Source organism: Bufo bufo, chromosome 8 (genome assembly GCF_905171765.1).
Source record: "Bufo bufo chromosome 8, aBufBuf1.1, whole genome shotgun sequence".
Lineage (NCBI taxonomy): Eukaryota > Metazoa > Chordata > Amphibia > Anura > Bufonidae > Bufo > Bufo bufo.
Genome location: NC_053396.1, coordinates 638961 through 657256, shown reverse-complemented (window position 1 = coordinate 657256; position 18296 = coordinate 638961). Strand labels below are relative to the sequence as shown.

Here is an 18296-nt window from a genome sequence, read left to right as displayed (position 1 = left end):
ACTCTGATGTAATAGACCTGGGAATCTCCTCCACGGTGCAGGATGATCTGTGATCTCACTCTGATGTAGTAGACCTGGGAATCTCCTCCGCGGTGCAGGATGATCTGTGATCTCACTCTGATGTAATAGACCTGGGAATCTCCTCCGCGGTGCAGGATGATCTGTGATCTCACCCTGATGTAATAGACCTGGGAATCTCCTCCACGGTGCAGGATGATCTGTGATCTCACTCTGATGTAGTAGACCTGGAAATCTCCTCCACGGTGCAGGATGATCTGTGATCTCACTCTGATGTAATAGACCTGGGAATCTCCTCCACGGTGCAGGATGATCTGTGATCTCACTCTGATGTAATAGACCCTGGAATATCCTCCTCCACGGTGCAGGATGATCTGTGATCTCACCCTGATGTAATAGACCTGGGAATCTCCTCCGCGGTGCAGGATGATCTGTGATCTCACTCTGATGTAATAGACCTGGGAATCTCCTCCGCGGTGCAGGATGATCTGTGATCTCACTCTGATGTAATAGACCTGGGAATCTCCTCCGCGGTGCAGGATGATCTGTGATCTCACTCTGATGTAGTAGACCTGGGAATCTCCTCCGTGGTACAGGATGATCTGTGATCTCACTCTGATGTAGTAGACCTGGGAATCTCCTCCACGGTGCAGGATGATCTGTGATCTCACTCTGATGCAATCTTCCCAGCAGCTCATGTGGTCACCACTTTTGGGGAGCCTGTGTGTTTTTAAGGTTTCTCTAGAGCCCCCCATGTTTTACACGTGTGATAACCCTCATCCTCCATCCTGGCGCTGATCATCAGACTATGTGTTGTCCCGCTACAGATGTAACTTTGCGTTGTCGCCATCACCCGGCCTTTAAATGTTATTTTATTATAATTTGGTGTTACCTGGCGACCGTTACTTCCTGCTACAATAAAGCTGCAGCTTTGAGGGGTTGTCTTCATTATAATGGCGCCCCCTAGTGTATCCTCTGTAATGTGCACGTCCAGCTGCTGAGCACTGCCACTAACCATATCTACTGTTAGAAACTGACCGTTACTAGGAGAGAGTTCCAACAGAAAGAACACGCCCCGGAGCAGTGATGGTAGTGCTGCAGTAGAAAGGTCACACCCCCGGAGCAGTGATGGTAGTGCTGCAGTAGAAAGGTCACACCCCCGGAGCAGTGATGGTAGTGCTGCAGTAGAAAGGTCACACCCCCGGAGCAGTGATGGTAGTGCTGCAGTAGAAAGGTCACACCCCCGGAGCAGTGATGGTAGTGCTGCAGTAGAAAGGTCACACCCCCCGGAGCAGTGATGGTAGTGCTGCAGTAGAAAGGTCACACCCCCGGAGCAGTGATGGTAGTGCTGAAGTAGAAAGGTCACACCCCCGGAGCAGTGATGGTAGTGCTGCAGTAGAAAGGTCACACCCCCGGAGCAGTGATGGTAGTGCTGCAGTAGACGGGTCACACCCCTGGAGCAGTGATGGTAGTGCTGCAGTAGACAGGTCACACCCCCCGGAGCAGTGATGGTAGTGCTGAAGTAGACAGGTCACACCCCCGGAGCAGTGATGGTAGTGCTGCAGTAGAAAGGTCACACCCCCGGAGCAGTGATGGTAGTGCTGCAGTAGAAAGGTCACACCCCCCGGAGCAGTGATGGTAGTGCTGCAGTAGACAGGTCACACCCCCCGGAGCAGTGATGGTAGTGCTGCAGTAGACAGGTCACACCCCCGGAGCAGTGATGGTAGTGCTGCAGTAGAAAGGTCACACCCCCCGGAGCAGTGATGGTAGTGCTGCAGTAGACAGGTCACACCCCCGGAGCAGTGATGGTAGTGCTGCAGTAGAAAGGTCACACCCCCAGAGCAGTGATGGTAGTGCTGCAGTAGAAAGGTCACACCCCCCGGAGCAGTGATGGTAGTGCTGCAGTAGACAGGTCACACCCCCGGAGCAGTGATGGTAGTGCTGCAGTAGACAGGTCACACCCCCGGAGCAGTGATGGTAGTGCTGCAGTAGAAAGGTCACACCCCCCGGAGCAGTGATGGTAGTGCTGAAGTAGACAGGTCACACCCCCGGAGCAGTGATGGTAGTGCTGCAGTAGAAAGGTCACACCCCCGGAGCAGTGATGGTAGTGCTGCAGTAGAAAGGTCACACCCCCCGGAGCAGTGATGGTAGTGCTGAAGTAGACAGGTCACACCCCCGGAGCAGTGATGGTAGTGCTGAAGTAGACAGGTCACACCCCCGGAGCAGTGATGGTAGTGCTGCAGTAGAAAGGTCACACCCCCAGAGCAGTGATGAGGAAAGTGCTGCAGTAGAAAGGTCACACCCCCAGAGCAGTGATGAGGAAAGTGCTGCAGTAGAAAGGTCACACCCCTGAGCTACCAGCCTGAAGAAGATTTAGCAGAACAATGAACGGGGGCACACTGGATCCATGTGAGGTTCTGGACTGGTTCTAGAGATGGTCCTGCATCATGGGGTCAGTCATGATCCAACCTCAGAATGTGACAGGACGGTGCGATGGCGGCGAGATTACACCATGTGTAAGGAGGACGAGCGGCGCCCAGATCTACAAGATATTTACCAGATTACATGCTGGGGAGTCATTTATCAGAGCTCAGTGCCGCTTATCTCGGGTCTGAATCCACTCAGAAAAACTACCCAACCCACAGCACCGCTTATCCCCAGCCACAGGAGCCGACTAACAGCCATGTGTCACCGCTGATCTCTAGTGAATGGATAGGTGGCATTCTCAGTGATGGCACTGCTGATCTCTAGTGTATGGATAGGTGGCATTCTCAGTGATGGCACCGCTGATCTCTAGTGAATGGATAGGCTGCGTTCTCAGTGATGTCACCGCTGATCTCTAGTGAATGGATAGGTGGCATTCTCAGTGATGTCACCGCTGATCTCTAGTGAATGGATAGGTGGCATTCTCAGTGATGGCACCGCTGATCTCTAGTGTATGGATAGGCTGCATTCTCAGTGATGGCACCGCTGATCTCTAGTGAATGGATAGGCTGCGTTCTCAGTGATGTCACCGCTGATCTCTAGTGTATGGATAGGCTGCATTCTCAGTGATGGCACCGCTGATCTCTAGTGATGGACAGGCTGCATTCTCAGTGATGTCACCGCTGATCTCTAGTGAATGGATAGGTGGCATTCTCAGTGATGGCACCGCTGATCTCTAGTGTATGGATAGGCTGCATTCTCAGTGATGGCACCGCTGATCTCTAGTGAATGGATAGGCAGCATTCTCAGTGATGTCACCGCTGATCTCTAGTGTATGGATAGGTGGCATTCTCAGTGATGGCACCGCTGATCTCTAGTGAATGGATAGGCTGCATTCTCAGTGATGGCACCGCTGATCTCTAGTGAATGGATAGGCAGCATTCTCAGTGATGTCACCGCTGATCTCTAGTGTATGGATAGGTGGCATTCTCAGTGATGGCACCGCTGATCTCTAGTGAATGGATAGGCTGCATTCTCAGTGATGGCACCGCTGATCTCTAGTGAATGGATAGGCAGCATTCTCAGTGATGTCACCGCTGATCTCTAGTGTATGGATAGGTGGCATTCTCAGTGATGGCACCGCTGATCTCTAGTGTATGGATAGGCTGCATTCTCAGTGATGGCACCGCTGATCTCTGTGAGGATGAAGGTCAGGATGATGTCTCCTCACCAGTCTCTTCTCCCCAGGATTTCCTCACGGATCTGATGATGTCAGAGGTGGATCGCTGTGGAGACAATGAACATCTGATATTTCGGGAGAACACTTTGGCCACCAAGGCGATTGAGGAATACCTGAAGCTGGTGGGACAGAAGTATCTGCAGGATGCGCTGGGTAATGTCACCACAGGGGGCGCCGTGAGCGTCAACAGAGGGGGGTGGGAAATGGTAATGAGGGGGATGGCTTCTGACAAATCCCTCCTTGCAGGGATCGGGGTTACATGGCCCCTGCTGGTGACATCATCAGGCAGTGCCCGGCAGCGGTGCCTCATGCAGACGAATGGTTTAGGGCAGGGATGCCCAACCTGCGGCCCTCCAGCTGTTGCAAGACTACAACTCCCAGCATGCCCTAGTAGCTGTAGGCTGTTGAGGCATGCTGGGAGTTGTAGTTTTACAACAGCTGGAGGGCCGCAGGTTGGGCATTACTGGTTTAGGTGCATCACACGGGGATCGCCCTCTGATCAGTCTTGTGTCCTCCACAGGAGAGTTCATCAAGGCCCTATACGAGTCAGACGAGAACTGTGAGGTCGACCCCAACAAGTGTTCAGCCTCCGACCTCCCCGAGCACCAGGGGAACCTCAAAATGTGCTGCGAGCTGGCCTTCTGCAAGATCATCAACTCCTACTGGTCAGTGGGGGGGCCCGCGGTATAGGAGAGGATGTGACTGCAGCTCTGGGTGTGACTGGAGTATAGGGTGTGACTGGGTGGGGGGGCTTATTGCGCTGTGGGCGGGGTCTGGTGATAATTCTCATTTTACTTCTTGTATTTGCAGCGTTTTCCCCCGAGAGCTGAAGGAGGTGTTTGCGTCCTGGAGGCAGGAGTGTAACAACCGGGGGCGGCCGGACATCAGCGAGCGGCTCATTAGTGCGTCTCTCTTCCTGCGCTTCCTCTGTCCCGCCATCATGTCTCCCTCCTTATTCAACCTTCTCCAGGAATATCCTGATGACCGCACAGCTCGCACTTTAACCCTGATTGCCAAAGTCACGCAGAACCTCGCCAACTTTGCAAAGTAAGTGTGCGACAGAGAGCGGAGGGGGCAGTCTGTGGAGGAGGGCGGAGGGGGCAGTCTGTGGAGGAGGGCGGAGGGGGCAGTCTGTGGAGGAGGGCGGAGGGGGCAGTCTGTGGAGGAGGGCGGAGGGGGCAGTCTGTGGAGGAGGGCGGAGGGGCAGTCTGTGGAGGAGGGCGGAGGGGCAGTCTGTGGAGGAGGGCGGAGGGGGCAGTCTGCGGAGGGGGCGGTCTGTGGAGGAGGGCGGAGGGGGCGGTCTGTGGAGGAGGGCGGAGGGGGCAGTCTGTGGAGGAGGGCGGAGGGGGAGGTCTGTGGAGGAGGGCGGAGGGGGCGGTCTGTGGAGGAGGGCGGAGGGGGCGGTCTGTGGAGGAGGGCGGAGGGGGCAGTCTGTGGAGGAGGGCGGAGGGGGCAGTCTGTGGAGGAGGGCGGAGGGGGCAGTCTGTGGAGGAGGGCGGAGGGGCAGTCTGTGGAGGAGGGCGGAGGGGCAGTCTGTGGAGGAGGGCGGAGGGGGCAGTCTGCGGAGGGGGCGGTCTGTGGAGGAGGGCGGAGGGGGCGGTCTGTGGAGGAGGGCGGAGGGGGCAGTCTGTGGAGGAGGGCGGAGGGGGCAGTCTGTGGAGGAGGGCGGAGGGGGAGGTCTGTGGAGGAGGGCGGAGGGGGCGGTCTGTGGAGGAGGGCGGAGGGGGCGGTCTGTGGAGGAGGGCGGAGGGGGCGGTCTGTGGAGGAGGGCGGAGGGGGCGGTCTGTGGAGGAGGGCGGAGGGGGCAGTCTGTGGAGGAGGGCGGAGGGGGCAGTCTGTGGAGGAGGGCGGAGGGGGCAGTCTGTGGAGGAGGGCGGAGGGGGCAGTCTGTGGAGGAGGGCGGAGGGGGCAGTCTGTGGAGGAGGGCGGAGGGGGCAGTCTGTGGAGGAGGGCGGAGGGGGCAGTCTGTGGAGGAGGGCGGAGGGGGCGGTCTGTGGAGGAGGGCGGAGGGGGCGGTCTGTGGAGGAGGGCGGAGGGGGCGGTCTGTGGAGGAGGGCGGAGGGGGCGGTCTGTGGAGGAGGGCGGAGGGGGCGGTCTGTGGAGGAGGGCGGAGGGGGCGGTCTGTGGAGGAGGGCGGAGGGGGCGGTCTGTGGAGGAGGGCGGAGGGGGCGGTCTGTGGAGGAGGGCGGAGGGGGCGGTCTGTGGAGGAGGGCGGAGGGGGCGGTCTGTGGAGGAGGGCGGAGGGGGCGGTCTGTGGAGGAGGGCGGAGGGGGCGGTCTGTGGAGGAGGGCGGAGGGGGCGGTCTGTGGAGGAGGGCGGAGGGGGCGGTCTGTGGAGGAGGGCGGAGGGGGCGGTCTGTGGAGGAGGGCGGAGGGGGCGGTCTGTGGAGGAGGGCGGAGGGGGCGGTCTGTGGAGGAGGGCGGAGGGGGCAGTCTGTGGAGGAGGGCGGAGGGGGCAGTCTGTGGAGGAGGGCGGAGGGGGCAGTCTGTGGAGGAGGGCGGAGGGGGCAGTCTGTGGAGGAGGGCGGAGGGGGCAGTCTGTGGAGGAGGGCGGAGGGGGCAGTCTGTGGAGGAGGGCGGAGGGGGCAGTCTGTGGAGGAGGGCGGAGGGGGCAGTCTGTGGAGGAGGGCGGAGGGGGCAGTCTGTGGGGGAGGGCGGAGGGGGCAGTCTGTGGAGGAGGGCGGAGGGGGCAGTCTGTGGAGGAGGGCGGAGGGGGCAGTCTGTGGAGGAGGGCGGAGGGGGCAGTCTGTGGAGGAGGGCGGAGGGGGCAGTCTGTGGAGGAGGGCGGAGGGGGCAGTCTGTGGAGGAGGGCGGAGGGGGCAGAAAACCTCAGGTACACCGTCTGCAGTTGTACTGGAGGTGACCTCTGGGGGGGCGCCCTTGTATCACACTAATAGAAGCTATGGTGAGGAGGGGGTGGACAGATCACGCAAGGTCTAGTCTTGGCTTGCATGTCCCTTCTCATTTGAAGTGTAGTGGAAAGCAACCCCTGAGGTAAATGTGGTGTGCCATGACCACCGGGCTGATGGTAAGACATCTATGTTTACCAGTCATTAGGTTCTTGTTGGTGGGGTCCACATCTTGAAGGGTGAGTTACGAATAATGAGTGCTGCTGTCACCCAGCAAGATATGGCCCCACCAGGAAAGATGTCCTGTGGCCACATGATTGACTGGCCATGTCCTGTGTATCCGCAGGTTCGGCAGTAAGGAGGAGTACATGTCCTTCATGAATCAGTTCTTGGAGCACGAATGGACCAACATGCAGCGTTTCCTCCTGGAGATCTCGAATCCAGAAACCATCTCCAACACGGCAGGATTTGAGGGCTACATCGACCTGGGTCGGGAGTTGTCCATGCTGCATTCCCTGTTGTGGGAGGTGATCTCCATGGATCAGGTACAACGACCTTCTCTAAGGGATGCCCTCTGGAGGTGAGGGCAGTGACCTGTGCACACTTCTCATTAGGGTGGTCACGATTCAGTATTTCAACTTCGATACCAAGTCAAATATCGCGCCACTCGGTGCCACAAACGGGAAAACATAAAGTCCGTCCAAACGTAAAATGGTTGAGTGAACCCTCACATTAAAAGTAAGTTTCATTGCTTTCCTACCCAGTCTTCTATGATGTACAGTCCCATGTAAGTACCATCGCTCTAATCCCCCAGTCTTCTGTGATGTACAGTCCCATGTAAGTACCATTGCAGTGGCCGGTTTTATGGTGGCCGAAATGCTACGCAGGGGCCCCGGACACCATTGAGGTGTCACTACGTGTTGCTGCTCTCCGGAAGGGATGGTAAGGCATGGTGCACAATACAGGCGAGGCATAGGGCGGTCTTCTCCAGTCTCCTCCCTAGGACGAGGCATAGGGCGGTCTTCCCCAGTCTCCTCCCTAGGACGAGGCATAGGGCTGTCTTCTCCAGTCTCCTCCCTAGGACGAGGCATAGGGCTGGCTTCTCCAGTCTCCTCCCTAGGACGAGGCATAGGGCTGGCTTCTCCCGTCTCCTCCCTAGGACGAGGCATAGGGCTGGCTTCTCCAGTCTTCTGCCTAGGACGAGGCACAGGGATGGCTTCTCCAGTCCCCTCCCTGGCAGAAGAAGGGTTTGATGATGAGGAAAGGCCTGAGCTAGCTGTACCTCTCTCTCTCAGAAGGCTGATACCCTGGTCCAAGGCTGGTGTGGCAAAGTATCTCCGTCTCAGCGTCTTCTGGTCACTCAGTAGTCTGGTAGAGTCTCCCCTACAAGCACTGGTCCCTAACAGCAGCACACTAGGGGCTCTGACTGCTCTCCTTATATACAGTTTTTGCTAGACTGGAACCTTCTAGTGGGAGGGGTGGAGTGGAGAAACTCAGCACAGACAGATACATTGTAACACTTCTCGTCTGTCACAGACTTACATTACTGTGGTCCCCAGTATATGGACTGGTGGGGGTACTAGCTGTCAGGCATATATTCTTGCAATGTCTGGGTGGGGTACCACTTAAAAGTCCATGCATACAATGATGTAACAGGTCAGAAATGGCACCTTCTTAGACATAGCTGATAGAATTGGGCTGTGTGCTGAGGACCATTGATCACCATTGCCAAGACAGGAACACGTCTGGTGGAGTCTCCTGGAGCTCTACTTCACCGCTCCAGACAGGGGCATGGAGGTCGGGCACGAGCACTACAGCCTCCGCCCTGGGGCTCTGTGCACTCACTGCAGTGACTTGTGGCCATCCTGCTTGTACTCACCTCCTGTCCCCATTAAACACCTGAGGCATTTGCCGCTCCCTGTCCCGCATTCCAGTTGGTTGCATGGCGCCCCTTCCATTGATCCCCTAGGGGACAAAAGGGATAAAACGTAACATTTATTAATAATCATTATAAAATATCCGCGCTGAAACACGGGTGGAACCTTCAAAATCAATAGAACAGCCCGGGGTGGGCCTATACAAACATACACTGGTGCCAGTATGTAATAAATAAGGAACGCTCTCACCCATCAATGGCTGTGCAGGTTGGTGGTCAGATCTCTTCCAGTGGGATGGGCTTCAAAGCCATGGGTTTCCCAATTTGATGGAGATGAAAAATCCCATAGGCTGTGTAATGGATCTCCTGGCACCCCGACCGGGTACCTCTGTTGATAGCTGCTCCTAGTGCTTCCCGAGGACTCCAAGCACTCCACTTGACACCGTAAGCGCTGCAGACCCCACGAACCGCCGAAGCTTGGTGGAGGTCTCACCGTCTCCTACCCACCCTGGACCTACGACAAGGCTCCAGGCTCCAGTGGGTGAACCTCTCCTAAAACCAGAGAGCAGGAACAGCTCTTACAAGAGCTAGTAGTAAAGCCAGGGGAGTATAGCAAATCTTCAGCGTATAGCAATCCCCCAGTGTTGATCAGTTACCCAAACACCAGCCTCAACATGATGAAGGGTAAAACAGGAACCCTTTATTGAGGGCTACCCGCCCGTATTTATGCAGGTCCCCATCTGGTAGACACGCCCCTAGGGGACCAGAAGGAAGACTGTGACACAGGACAGATATGCAGCAACTCAGGATACACAGACACAACACATCCCCACAATGCATCATGGTTTCCTCCTCTCTGCCCTGGAGACACCCGAGGAACAATTCAGTTATCTCTCAGGACAAAGGGAAATCGCCAATACACATGTGGGGACAGCAGGACAGAAATCACCATTTAAACATACAATGTCACGTTTATGATGCCTCTTGATGTCGGGCGGTTGAATAATGTGAAAATTACCCAATGCACCGTGTATTTTCATTGTCTGATGTGGAGCTAGTGGCTCCCCTGTGTGGGTTGCCACTGCTCCAGAATGTGATGCACCATGCTGTTGTTAAACTTCAATAAAACGAGTTTAAAAAAAATAAAATAAAAAAAAACATACAATGTCACAACCCTTACAGTAAACACAGACATTTAACATATCCCCAGATAGATCCAGTCTGAGTGCATATCATTAGGTGAATGGCACTCAGAATACACAAATACAATACAATTAGCTATCTGGGTGCCCTCACATAACATACAACAAAATTCCAAAGACAGATTTAAGCTGTGCGGCCGGTCTGTCTTCTCCTTTAAAGTTAGTATGGGCCATAATCCTGGGGCAAGAGGCTGGTAGCCAGGCCCCTCCGAAACCCAGTGGCGAGGTTGGTTTCGCCACACATCTCCCCCTCCCAGGGAAGACTAACCAGATACCTGACCTCATGCCGGTCGGTACCTGAGTTAGTCTGGCAGTCCACCCACAACCCAATACTGGACCTGTTGAATTTTGGGGCCTGGCTCTGTTCTGTATGTCCCCAGCTGTTGAGGGGGCATCTGCTACTCCTTGCTTCCCTGTAGCTCTCTAGCTTGGATCTGTAGGTACTTGGTGGGCAGAGGCCGACTGCGCTCTGCCCCGATGCCAGCTCTTCCGCTGGGGTAGCCTGTGGGAAGTCCGGCTCTGGAGCAGAGGATAGGGGAGGGCAGAGGCCGACTGCGCTCTGCCCAGATGCCAGCGCTTCCGCTGGGGTAGCCTGTGGAAAGTCAGCCTCTGGAGAAGAGGATAGAGGAGGGCAGAGGCCGACTGCTCACTGCCCAGATGCCAGCTCTTCCGCTGGGGTAGCCTGTGGGAAGTCCGGCTCTGGAGAAGAGGATAGAGGAGGGCAGAGGCTGACTGCTCACTGCCCAGATGCCAGCTCTTCCGCTGGGGTAGCCTGTGGGAAGTCAGGCTCTGGAGAAGAGGATAGGGGAGGGCAGAGGCTGACTGCGCTCTGCCCAGATGCCAGCTCTTCCGCTGGGGTAGCCTGTGGGAAGTCCGGCTCTGGAGAAGAGGATAGAGGAGGGCAGAGGCTGACTGCTCACTGCCCAGATGCCAGCTCTTCCGCTGGGGTAGCCTGTGGGAAGTCCGGCTCTGGAGAAGAGGATAGAGGAGGGCAGAGGCCGACTGCGCTCTGCCCAGATGCCAGCTCTTTCGCTGGGGTAGCCAGTGGGATGTCCGGCTCTGGAGAAGAGGATAGGGGAGGGCAGAGGCTGACTGCGCTCTGCCCAGATGCCAGCTCTTCCGCTGGGGTAGCCAGTGGGGAGTCAGGCTCTGGACAAGAGGATAGAGGAGGGCAGAGGCCGACTGCGCTCTGCCCAGATGCCAGCTCTTCTGCTGGGGTAGCCTGTGGGGAGTCAGGCTCTGGACAAGAGGATAGGGGAGGGCAGAGGCTGACTGCGCTCTGCCCAGATGCCAGCTCTTCCGCTGGGGTAGCCTGTGGGAAGTCCAGCTCTGGAGAAGAGGATAGTGGAGGGCAGAGGCCGACTGCGCTCTGCCCAGATGCCAGCTCTTCCGCTGGGGTAGCCTGTGGGATGTCCGGCTCTGGAGAAGAGGATAGTGGAGGGCAGAGGCTGACTGCGCTCTGCCCAGATGCCAGCTCTTCCGCTGGGGTAGCCAGTGGGGAGTCAGGCTCTGGACAAGAGGATAGTGGAGGGCAGAGGCTGACTGCGCTCTGCCCAGATGCCAGCTCTTCTGCTGGGGTAGCCAGTGGGGAGTCAGGCTCTGGAGAAGAGGATAGAGGAGGACAGAGGCCGACTGCGCTCTGCCCAGATGCCAGCTCTTCCGCTGGGGTAGCCTGTGGGGAGTCTGGCTCTGGACAAAAGGATAGGGGAGGGCAGAGGCTGACTGCGCTCTGCCCAGGTGCCAGCTCTTCCGCTGGGGTAGCCAGTGGGGAGTCAGGCTCTGGAGAAGAGGATAGAGGAGGGCAGAGGCCGACTGCGCTCTGCCCAGATGCCAGCTCTTCTGCTGGGGTAGCCTGTGGGAAGTCCGGCTCTGGAGAAGAGGATAGGGGAGGGCAGAGGCTGACTGCGCTCTGCCCAGATGCCAGCTCTTCCGCTGGGGTAGCCTGTGGGGAGTCAGGCTCTGGATAAGAGGATAGGGGAGGCCAGAGGCTGACTGCGCTCTGCCCAGATGCCAGCTCTTCTGCTGGGATGTGGTCAGGGAATCCTATCCCCAGGACCTTGTTGCAGATCGGCTGTGGAGAGGAGGAATCGCTTACCTCCTCCTCCTGGCATTCCTGCGGGGTTGGTGGGGGATCTGAACCGGCCGTCCAGCATCCCGGTAGGCCTGGTGCAGAGACCGCGGTCCCATCTCTACCTGCCATCTGGAGGTCTTCCCAGAACCAGTCGATGAAGTTCCCTACTTTGGGAGTTGGTAGGGAAGCAGGGGGTATCGCCGGCAAGTCTTCCCAGTTGTAGGGGGGCGGATCTGGCTCTGCTTGTCGAGTAGGTTGGGGATGAACGGAGCTGAGCAGGTGTTGGTAGGTCTGCTCCAGCTCCCACTCCCTTGTTACCAGGTGGGTCATGTCTTTGCTCACCTCCCTTCCGTCAGCATAAACATGCATGCCCATCCGGTAGTCGTAGATGTCCCCAAACCTAGACTCCTCCGTGCTGCCAAGATCAATGTCCTCCTCCAAGGCATCCCATAGTAACCCAGGTCCATCATAATCCTCACCCTCGGGTCTGTCGTGCTCAGCCATCCAGGGGGAATGTTGAATGACATGCCACCTTAGGGCCTGGTAAGCGTCCTCTAGCCAAAGCTCCTTACATACCAGGCTCTGGAGCTCTGTTACCCAGTCATCCAGGGGCTGCTCTCCCAAGAGACCCATCCGCATCGCCACACGCTTCTGTAGCCGCTGCTCATAACTGAGGAGACTCTCACCTCGCCGCCACTGGGCATTTTCCAGGGCATCATACCAGACTTCCTTTCTGTCTGCATCCCTGTAGTCCGCGGCCGCCTCATCGCCATGGAACACTGTCCGAAGACTAGCCGATTCTATCCTGCTGTAGCCAGGGTAGTACCATTCAGGAAAAAATGCCAATAGTGAACTTCAGCGTAGATGGGAAAGGGAGAACAAGTCCCTAATACGCCCTATCCAGGGGACTAATATCACCCTGCCTATCAATACGAAGTACTTGCCCCGCAAGGGGCGACTCCGTCCGGATTCCTTTCCCTAATCCCGGGCAGTATCCCTAGTACACCCTACTGGACACGTCTCGTTCCACATGAACTGATCAGGGGAGATGTACAACAATGGTAGCTGACAGCCTGACTATTCTGACTCTGGGCCGCAACGTACAGTTGCTTAAGCCGTCACCACCCACCCGATTAGTGGTATTTGGGTGGCCTGGGTCCCACTGGCCTGGCCTTTCCCTAGGAGTTTATTAGTTCCCTGTTTTTTAGGTGAAAGCTCCAACCACTGCCAATTCATTTATGTTTATACCCCCCCCCCAACAAGCTCTTTTTGAATTTGCTACCATTGTTGTACATCTCCCCTGATGAGTTCATGTGGAACGAAACGTGACACGTCGGGCGTTTACCTCCAGTAGGGTGCACTAGAGAAAGGTATCCGGACGGGGTCGCCCCTTGCGGGGCAAGTACTTCGTATAGATAGGCAGGGTGATATTAGTCCCCTGGATTAGGGACTTATTCTCCCGTTTCCCATTTTCGCTGAAGTTCACTGTTGGCATTTTTTCCTGAATGGTACTACAGCCTATGGGATTTTTCATCTCCATCAAATTGGGAAACCCATGGCTTTGAAGCCCATCCCGCTGGAAGAGATCCGACCACCAGCCTGCACAGCCATTGATGGGTGAGAGCGTCCCTTATTTATTACATACTGGCACAGTGTATGTTTGTATAGGCCCACCCCGGGCTGTTCTATTGATTTTGAAGGTTCCACCCGTGTTTTAGCGCGGAGATTTTATAATGATTATTAATAAAAGTTAAGTTTTACCCCCTTTGTCCCCTAGGGGATCAGTACTTTTGTATTTGCATTTTGGGAGGAACTGGCCGAGCCAGTCACTGCATGCTCTGCCTTCTAGCTTTTGTCGCTCCTTCCATTGGTTGTATGAGAGTGGTTGAGATGTGACAGCTCCATCCCCCCCTCCCCCAGGCTTCCCAGCTGCTGTGCTTTACGCCGACTCCTTAGCCTCAGACATGCGGCCACTGATGAGAACATGGTGTGCACAGCGGTGTGTGTGTCCTGCGCCGTGTGTTTGCTGTGATCTCCAGGAGCCACGTACTAAGCTCTGCAGGAGCCCCCTCTAGTGGATGTAGATGAGAGCCGCAGCCACTGTCCTGTGCCTCATGACTGGGGGAGGGCGCATTATACAGTGCATTGGGAAAGTCCTCACACCCTCTCATTATCACTTACCCCATAATGAGAAAGTGTAGGACAGAATGTGAGAAATCTGTGAGGGGAACTATCATCTCACATTGAAGACTTCTGTCCCCAGTAAAGGGGCCGAAGACTTCTGTCCCCAGTAAAGGGGCCGAAGACTTCTGTCCCCAGTAAAGGGGCCGAAGACTTCTGTCCCCAGTAAAGGGGCCGAAGACTTCTGTCCCCAGTAAAGGGGCCGAAAACTTCTGTCCCCAGTAAAGGGGCCGAAGACTTCTGTCCCCAGTAAAGGGGCCGAAGACTTCTGTCCCCAGTAAAGGGGCCGAAGACTTCTGTCCCCAGTAAAGGGGCCGAAGACTTCTGTCCCCAGTAAAGGGGCCGAAGACTTCTGTCCCCAGTAAAGGGGCCGAAGACTTCTGTCCCCAGTAAAGGGGCCGAAGACTTCTGTCCCCAGTAAAGGGGCCGAAGACTTCTGTCCTCAGTAAAGGGGCCGAAGACTTCTGTCCCCAGTAAAGGGGCCGAAGATTTCTGTCCCCAGTAAAGGGGCCGAAGACTTCTGTCCCCAGTAAAGGGGCCGAAGACTTCTGTCCCCAGTAAAGGGGCCGAAGACTTCTGTCCCCAGTAAAGGGGCCGAAGACTTCTGTCCCCAGTAAAGGGGCCGAAGACTTACGTCAATGTGAGATGTTAGTTTCCCCTCTCAGATTTCTTACCTTCTGTCCTCACTTTTTTTATTAGGGGTGAACTGATAATACAAGGAACAAAATGTGAGAAAAGTGAGAGGGTGTGAAGGCTTCCCGGATGAACATGGCGATATATGGATTTATTAACCCCCTTCACCTCATCTCTATTCTGTCCCTACAGGCCACAGTCGCTAAGCTGGGACCCCTGCCTCGTATTCTGCGGGATGTGAACGCCGCACTCAACAATCCGTCCAACGCACAGGGATCTGTCACCAGCGATCACTCCGCCACCTCGCCGAACACAAGCAACAACGTCTCCATCGGCCTCCAAAAGATGGTAATCGACAATGACTTATCTGGGTAAGAGCCGCCGAGGCCTGTGTGCGGACCCCCAATAACCTGCAGCTGTGCAGAGCCACCTCCGCCGGAAAACCCCTCCTTTTCCCTAATACCGTGTAATTATACTGATCTGAAGTAGGACTGTATTTAACAATTTAATTAGTAGAAGGGGAGGCGGGCGGGATGTCTTGCTAATTACCACTTCTGTCCCTAATTCTGCTCAGCATGTGGTCTACTAGAGCAGCAGAGCAGGAGTGTGGCGGCTGCCTGCCTCTGCTACATCGTCAGGGGCGTCCCATCAGTAGAGCGTGCTGCAGGGAGGTCATGGAGCATCCACATGTAAGGATGCATCGGGACCACACTGCAGCCGATTCCCGAAGACATTCAGACTCCCCGATGGCGGCGGTAATTAATCTGGAAGGCACCAGATGAGCCCATGGATGGCACAGCATGGTGAGCAGACATGGCGGGTCAGATTATATGTCCCAGGAGGAGATTCTCTGCTGCCATAACTGTGAACTACAACCCCAATTATCTGTAATAACCAGAAGCTAGAACACAAGGGTGCCCTCTGGTGGTGAGCTGTGCTAATGCAGAGGTCTAGAGAGATGGCTGGAGGAGGTGTAATGTGATGACTGACCAGTGCGGGGCGCCATTTACAGCTCCTCTTTATCTATTTCCCCCTAGTCTGATAGATTTCTCCAGGTCCCATCTCCATATGGTGGGGGATGGGGTGTAATGTGATGACTGGACCTGTGCGTGGCACCATTTACAGCTCCTCTTTATCTATTTCCCCCTAGTATGATAGATTTCACCAGGTCCCATCTCTGTATGGGTGCGGAATGGGGTGTAATGTGATGACTGACCTGTGCGGGGCGCCATTTACAGCTCCTCTTTATCTATTTCCCCCTAGTCTGATAGATTTCTCCAGGTCCCTTCTCCGTATGGTGGGGGATGGGGTGTAATGTGATGACTGACCTGTGCGGGGCGCCATTTACAGCTCCTCTTTATTTCCCTCTAGTCTGATAGATTTCTCCAGGTCCCTTCTCCGTATGGTGGGGGATGGGGTGTAATGTGATGACTGACCTGTGTGGGGCGCCATTTAAAGCTCCTCTTTATCTATTTCCCCCTAGTCTGATAGATTTCTCAAGGTCCCATCTCCGTATGGTGGGGGATGGGGTGTAATGTGATGACTGACCTGTGCGGGGCGCCATTTACAGCTCCTCTTTATTTCCCTCTAGTCTGATAGATTTCTCCAGGTCCCATCTCCATATGGTGGGGGATGGGGTGTAATGTGATGACTGACCTGTGCGGGGCGCCATTTACAGCTCCTCTTTATCTATTTCCCCCTAGTCTGATAGATTTCATCAGGTTACCATCTCCATATGGTGGGGAATGGGGTGTAATGTGATGACTGACCTGTGCGGGGCGCCATTTACAGCTCCTCTTTATCTATTTCCCCCTAGTCTGATAGATTTCACCAGGTTACCATCTCCATATGGTGGGGGATGGGGTGTAATGTGATGACTGACCTGTGCGGGGCGCCATTTACAGCTCCTCTTTATTTCCCTCTAGTCTGATAGATTTCACCAGGTCCCATCTCCGTATGGTGGGGGATGAGGTGTAATGTGATGACTGACCTGTGCGGGGCGCCATTTACAGCTCCTCTTTATCTATTTCCCCCTAGTCTGATAGATTTCTCCAGGTCCCATCTCCATATGGTAGGGGATGGGGTGTAATGTGATGACTGACCTGTGCGGGGCGCCATTTACAGCTCCTCTTTATCTATTTCCCCCTAGTCTGATAGATTTCACCAGGTTACCATCTCCATATGGTGGGGGATGGGGTGTAATGTGATGACTGACCTGTGCGGGGCGCCATTTACAGCTCCTCTTTATCTATTTCCCCCTAGTCTGATAGATTTCTCCAGGTCCCATCTCCATATGGTAGGGGATGGGGTGTAATGTGATGACTGACCTGTGCGGGGCGCCATTTACAGCTCCTCTTTATCTATTTCCCCCTAGTCTGATAGATTTCACCAGGTTACCATCTCCAACTCCTGAAAACAAGGACTTATTTTTTGTCACAAGGTCTGCTGGGGTTCAGCCTTCGCCGGCACGAAGCTCCAGTTACTCGGAGGCCAACGAGCCGGACATGCAGATAACTAATGGCAGCAAGAGCTTGTCCATGGTTGACCTGCAGGACAATCGGGTTTTGGATATTGGCACCAGTCCCCCCACCATTGGGGACTCTTTAAATGACAGCCAGACATCGTTCAGCCAGCTCCAGGCAATATGGACAGCCCGGACGCCGCAGGGTAACATGATGACCATGACCACGGCCAGGAGAACGGGGCAGACGCCGACCACTCCCAATGCAGACGCCACATTGGGGAGACCCCAGCTCCTGGCGCCTTTGTCATTCCAGAACCCCGTGTACCAGATGGCAGCAGGTTTGCCGGTGTCACCGAGGGGGTTGGCAGACTCTGGGTCAGAATGTCACAGCTCGCTGAGCTCTCACAGTAACAGCGAGGACTTAGCCGCCACCAAACACGGCTTCATGAACATGGGCGCCAGCGAGGACTTTAGCCGGCGCTCAGGGGACGGCTCCAGGCGGCAGCTCTCCATGACAGAAAAGACTGGCCAGCCTACCATGCCGCGGCAAAACAGCTCGGGTCCCCAGAGGAGGATAGACCAACCCCCACCTCCTCCCCCACCACCAATGATGAGGGGCAGGACACCCCCAACGTTACTCAACACAGCACCCTACCCCAGACCGTCCAGCGGCAGCATGATGTCCTCCTCCCCAGACTGGCCCGGCAGTGGAGCCCGCATGAGGCAGCAGTCATCGTCCTCCAAAGGAGACAGCCCCGAGATGAAGCACAGGACGGTACACAAACAGGTGGGTTGTCTCCATCAGGAATGGGGGGGCCAAACATGTCATCTGTCCTGTTGGGGGGGAGGCAACATGTGACCTGTGATATTTGGGGGTAAGGGGGGTGCTAACATGGACCTGTGCCATGGTGGGGGGGCTGAGCATGTGACCTGTGCTATAGTGGGGGGGCTGAGCATGTGACCTGTGCTATGGTGGGGGGGCTGAGCATGTGACCTGTGCTATGGAAGGAGGGGGGCTGAGCATGTGACCTGTGCTATGGTGGGGGGGCTGAGCATGTGACCTGTGCTATGGTGGGGGGGCTGAGCATGTGACCTGTGCTTTGGTGGGGGGGCTGTGTGACCTGTGCTATGGAGAGGGGCTGAGCATGTGCTATGGGGGGGGGGGGGGCTATGTGACCTGTGCTATGGAGGGAGGGCTATGTGACCTGTGCTATGGTGGGAGGGCTATGTGACCTGTGCTATGGAGGGAGGGCTGTATGACCTGTGCTATGGTGGGAGGGCTATGTGACCTGTGCTATAGGGGGAGGGCTATGTGACCTGTGCTATGGTGGGAGGGCTA

The 18296-nt window shown here is 55.9% G+C and overlaps 1 protein-coding gene across 4 annotated transcripts in view; it reads left to right on the top strand.

Moving 5' to 3' along the window:
* LOC120978007 (DAB2 interacting protein) overlaps nucleotides 1-18296 on the top strand; it is a 115749-nt gene that overhangs the window by 53271 nt on the left and 44182 nt on the right. For 3 of the 4 annotated variants that reach the window (XM_040406239.1, XM_040406237.1, XM_040406240.1), the window contains 6 exons: nucleotides 3691-3835; nucleotides 4203-4347; nucleotides 4493-4729; nucleotides 6877-7075; nucleotides 14686-14864; nucleotides 16868-17744. In XM_040406239.1, coding sequence (XP_040262173.1) covers nucleotides 3691-3835; nucleotides 4203-4347; nucleotides 4493-4729; nucleotides 6877-7075; nucleotides 14686-14864; nucleotides 16868-17744 — 1782 coding nt within the window. The remainder of the gene's footprint in view (nucleotides 1-3690; nucleotides 3836-4202; nucleotides 4348-4492; nucleotides 4730-6876; nucleotides 7076-14685; nucleotides 14865-16867; nucleotides 17745-18296) is intronic. The other variant, XM_040406238.1, reaches the window with a different exon arrangement.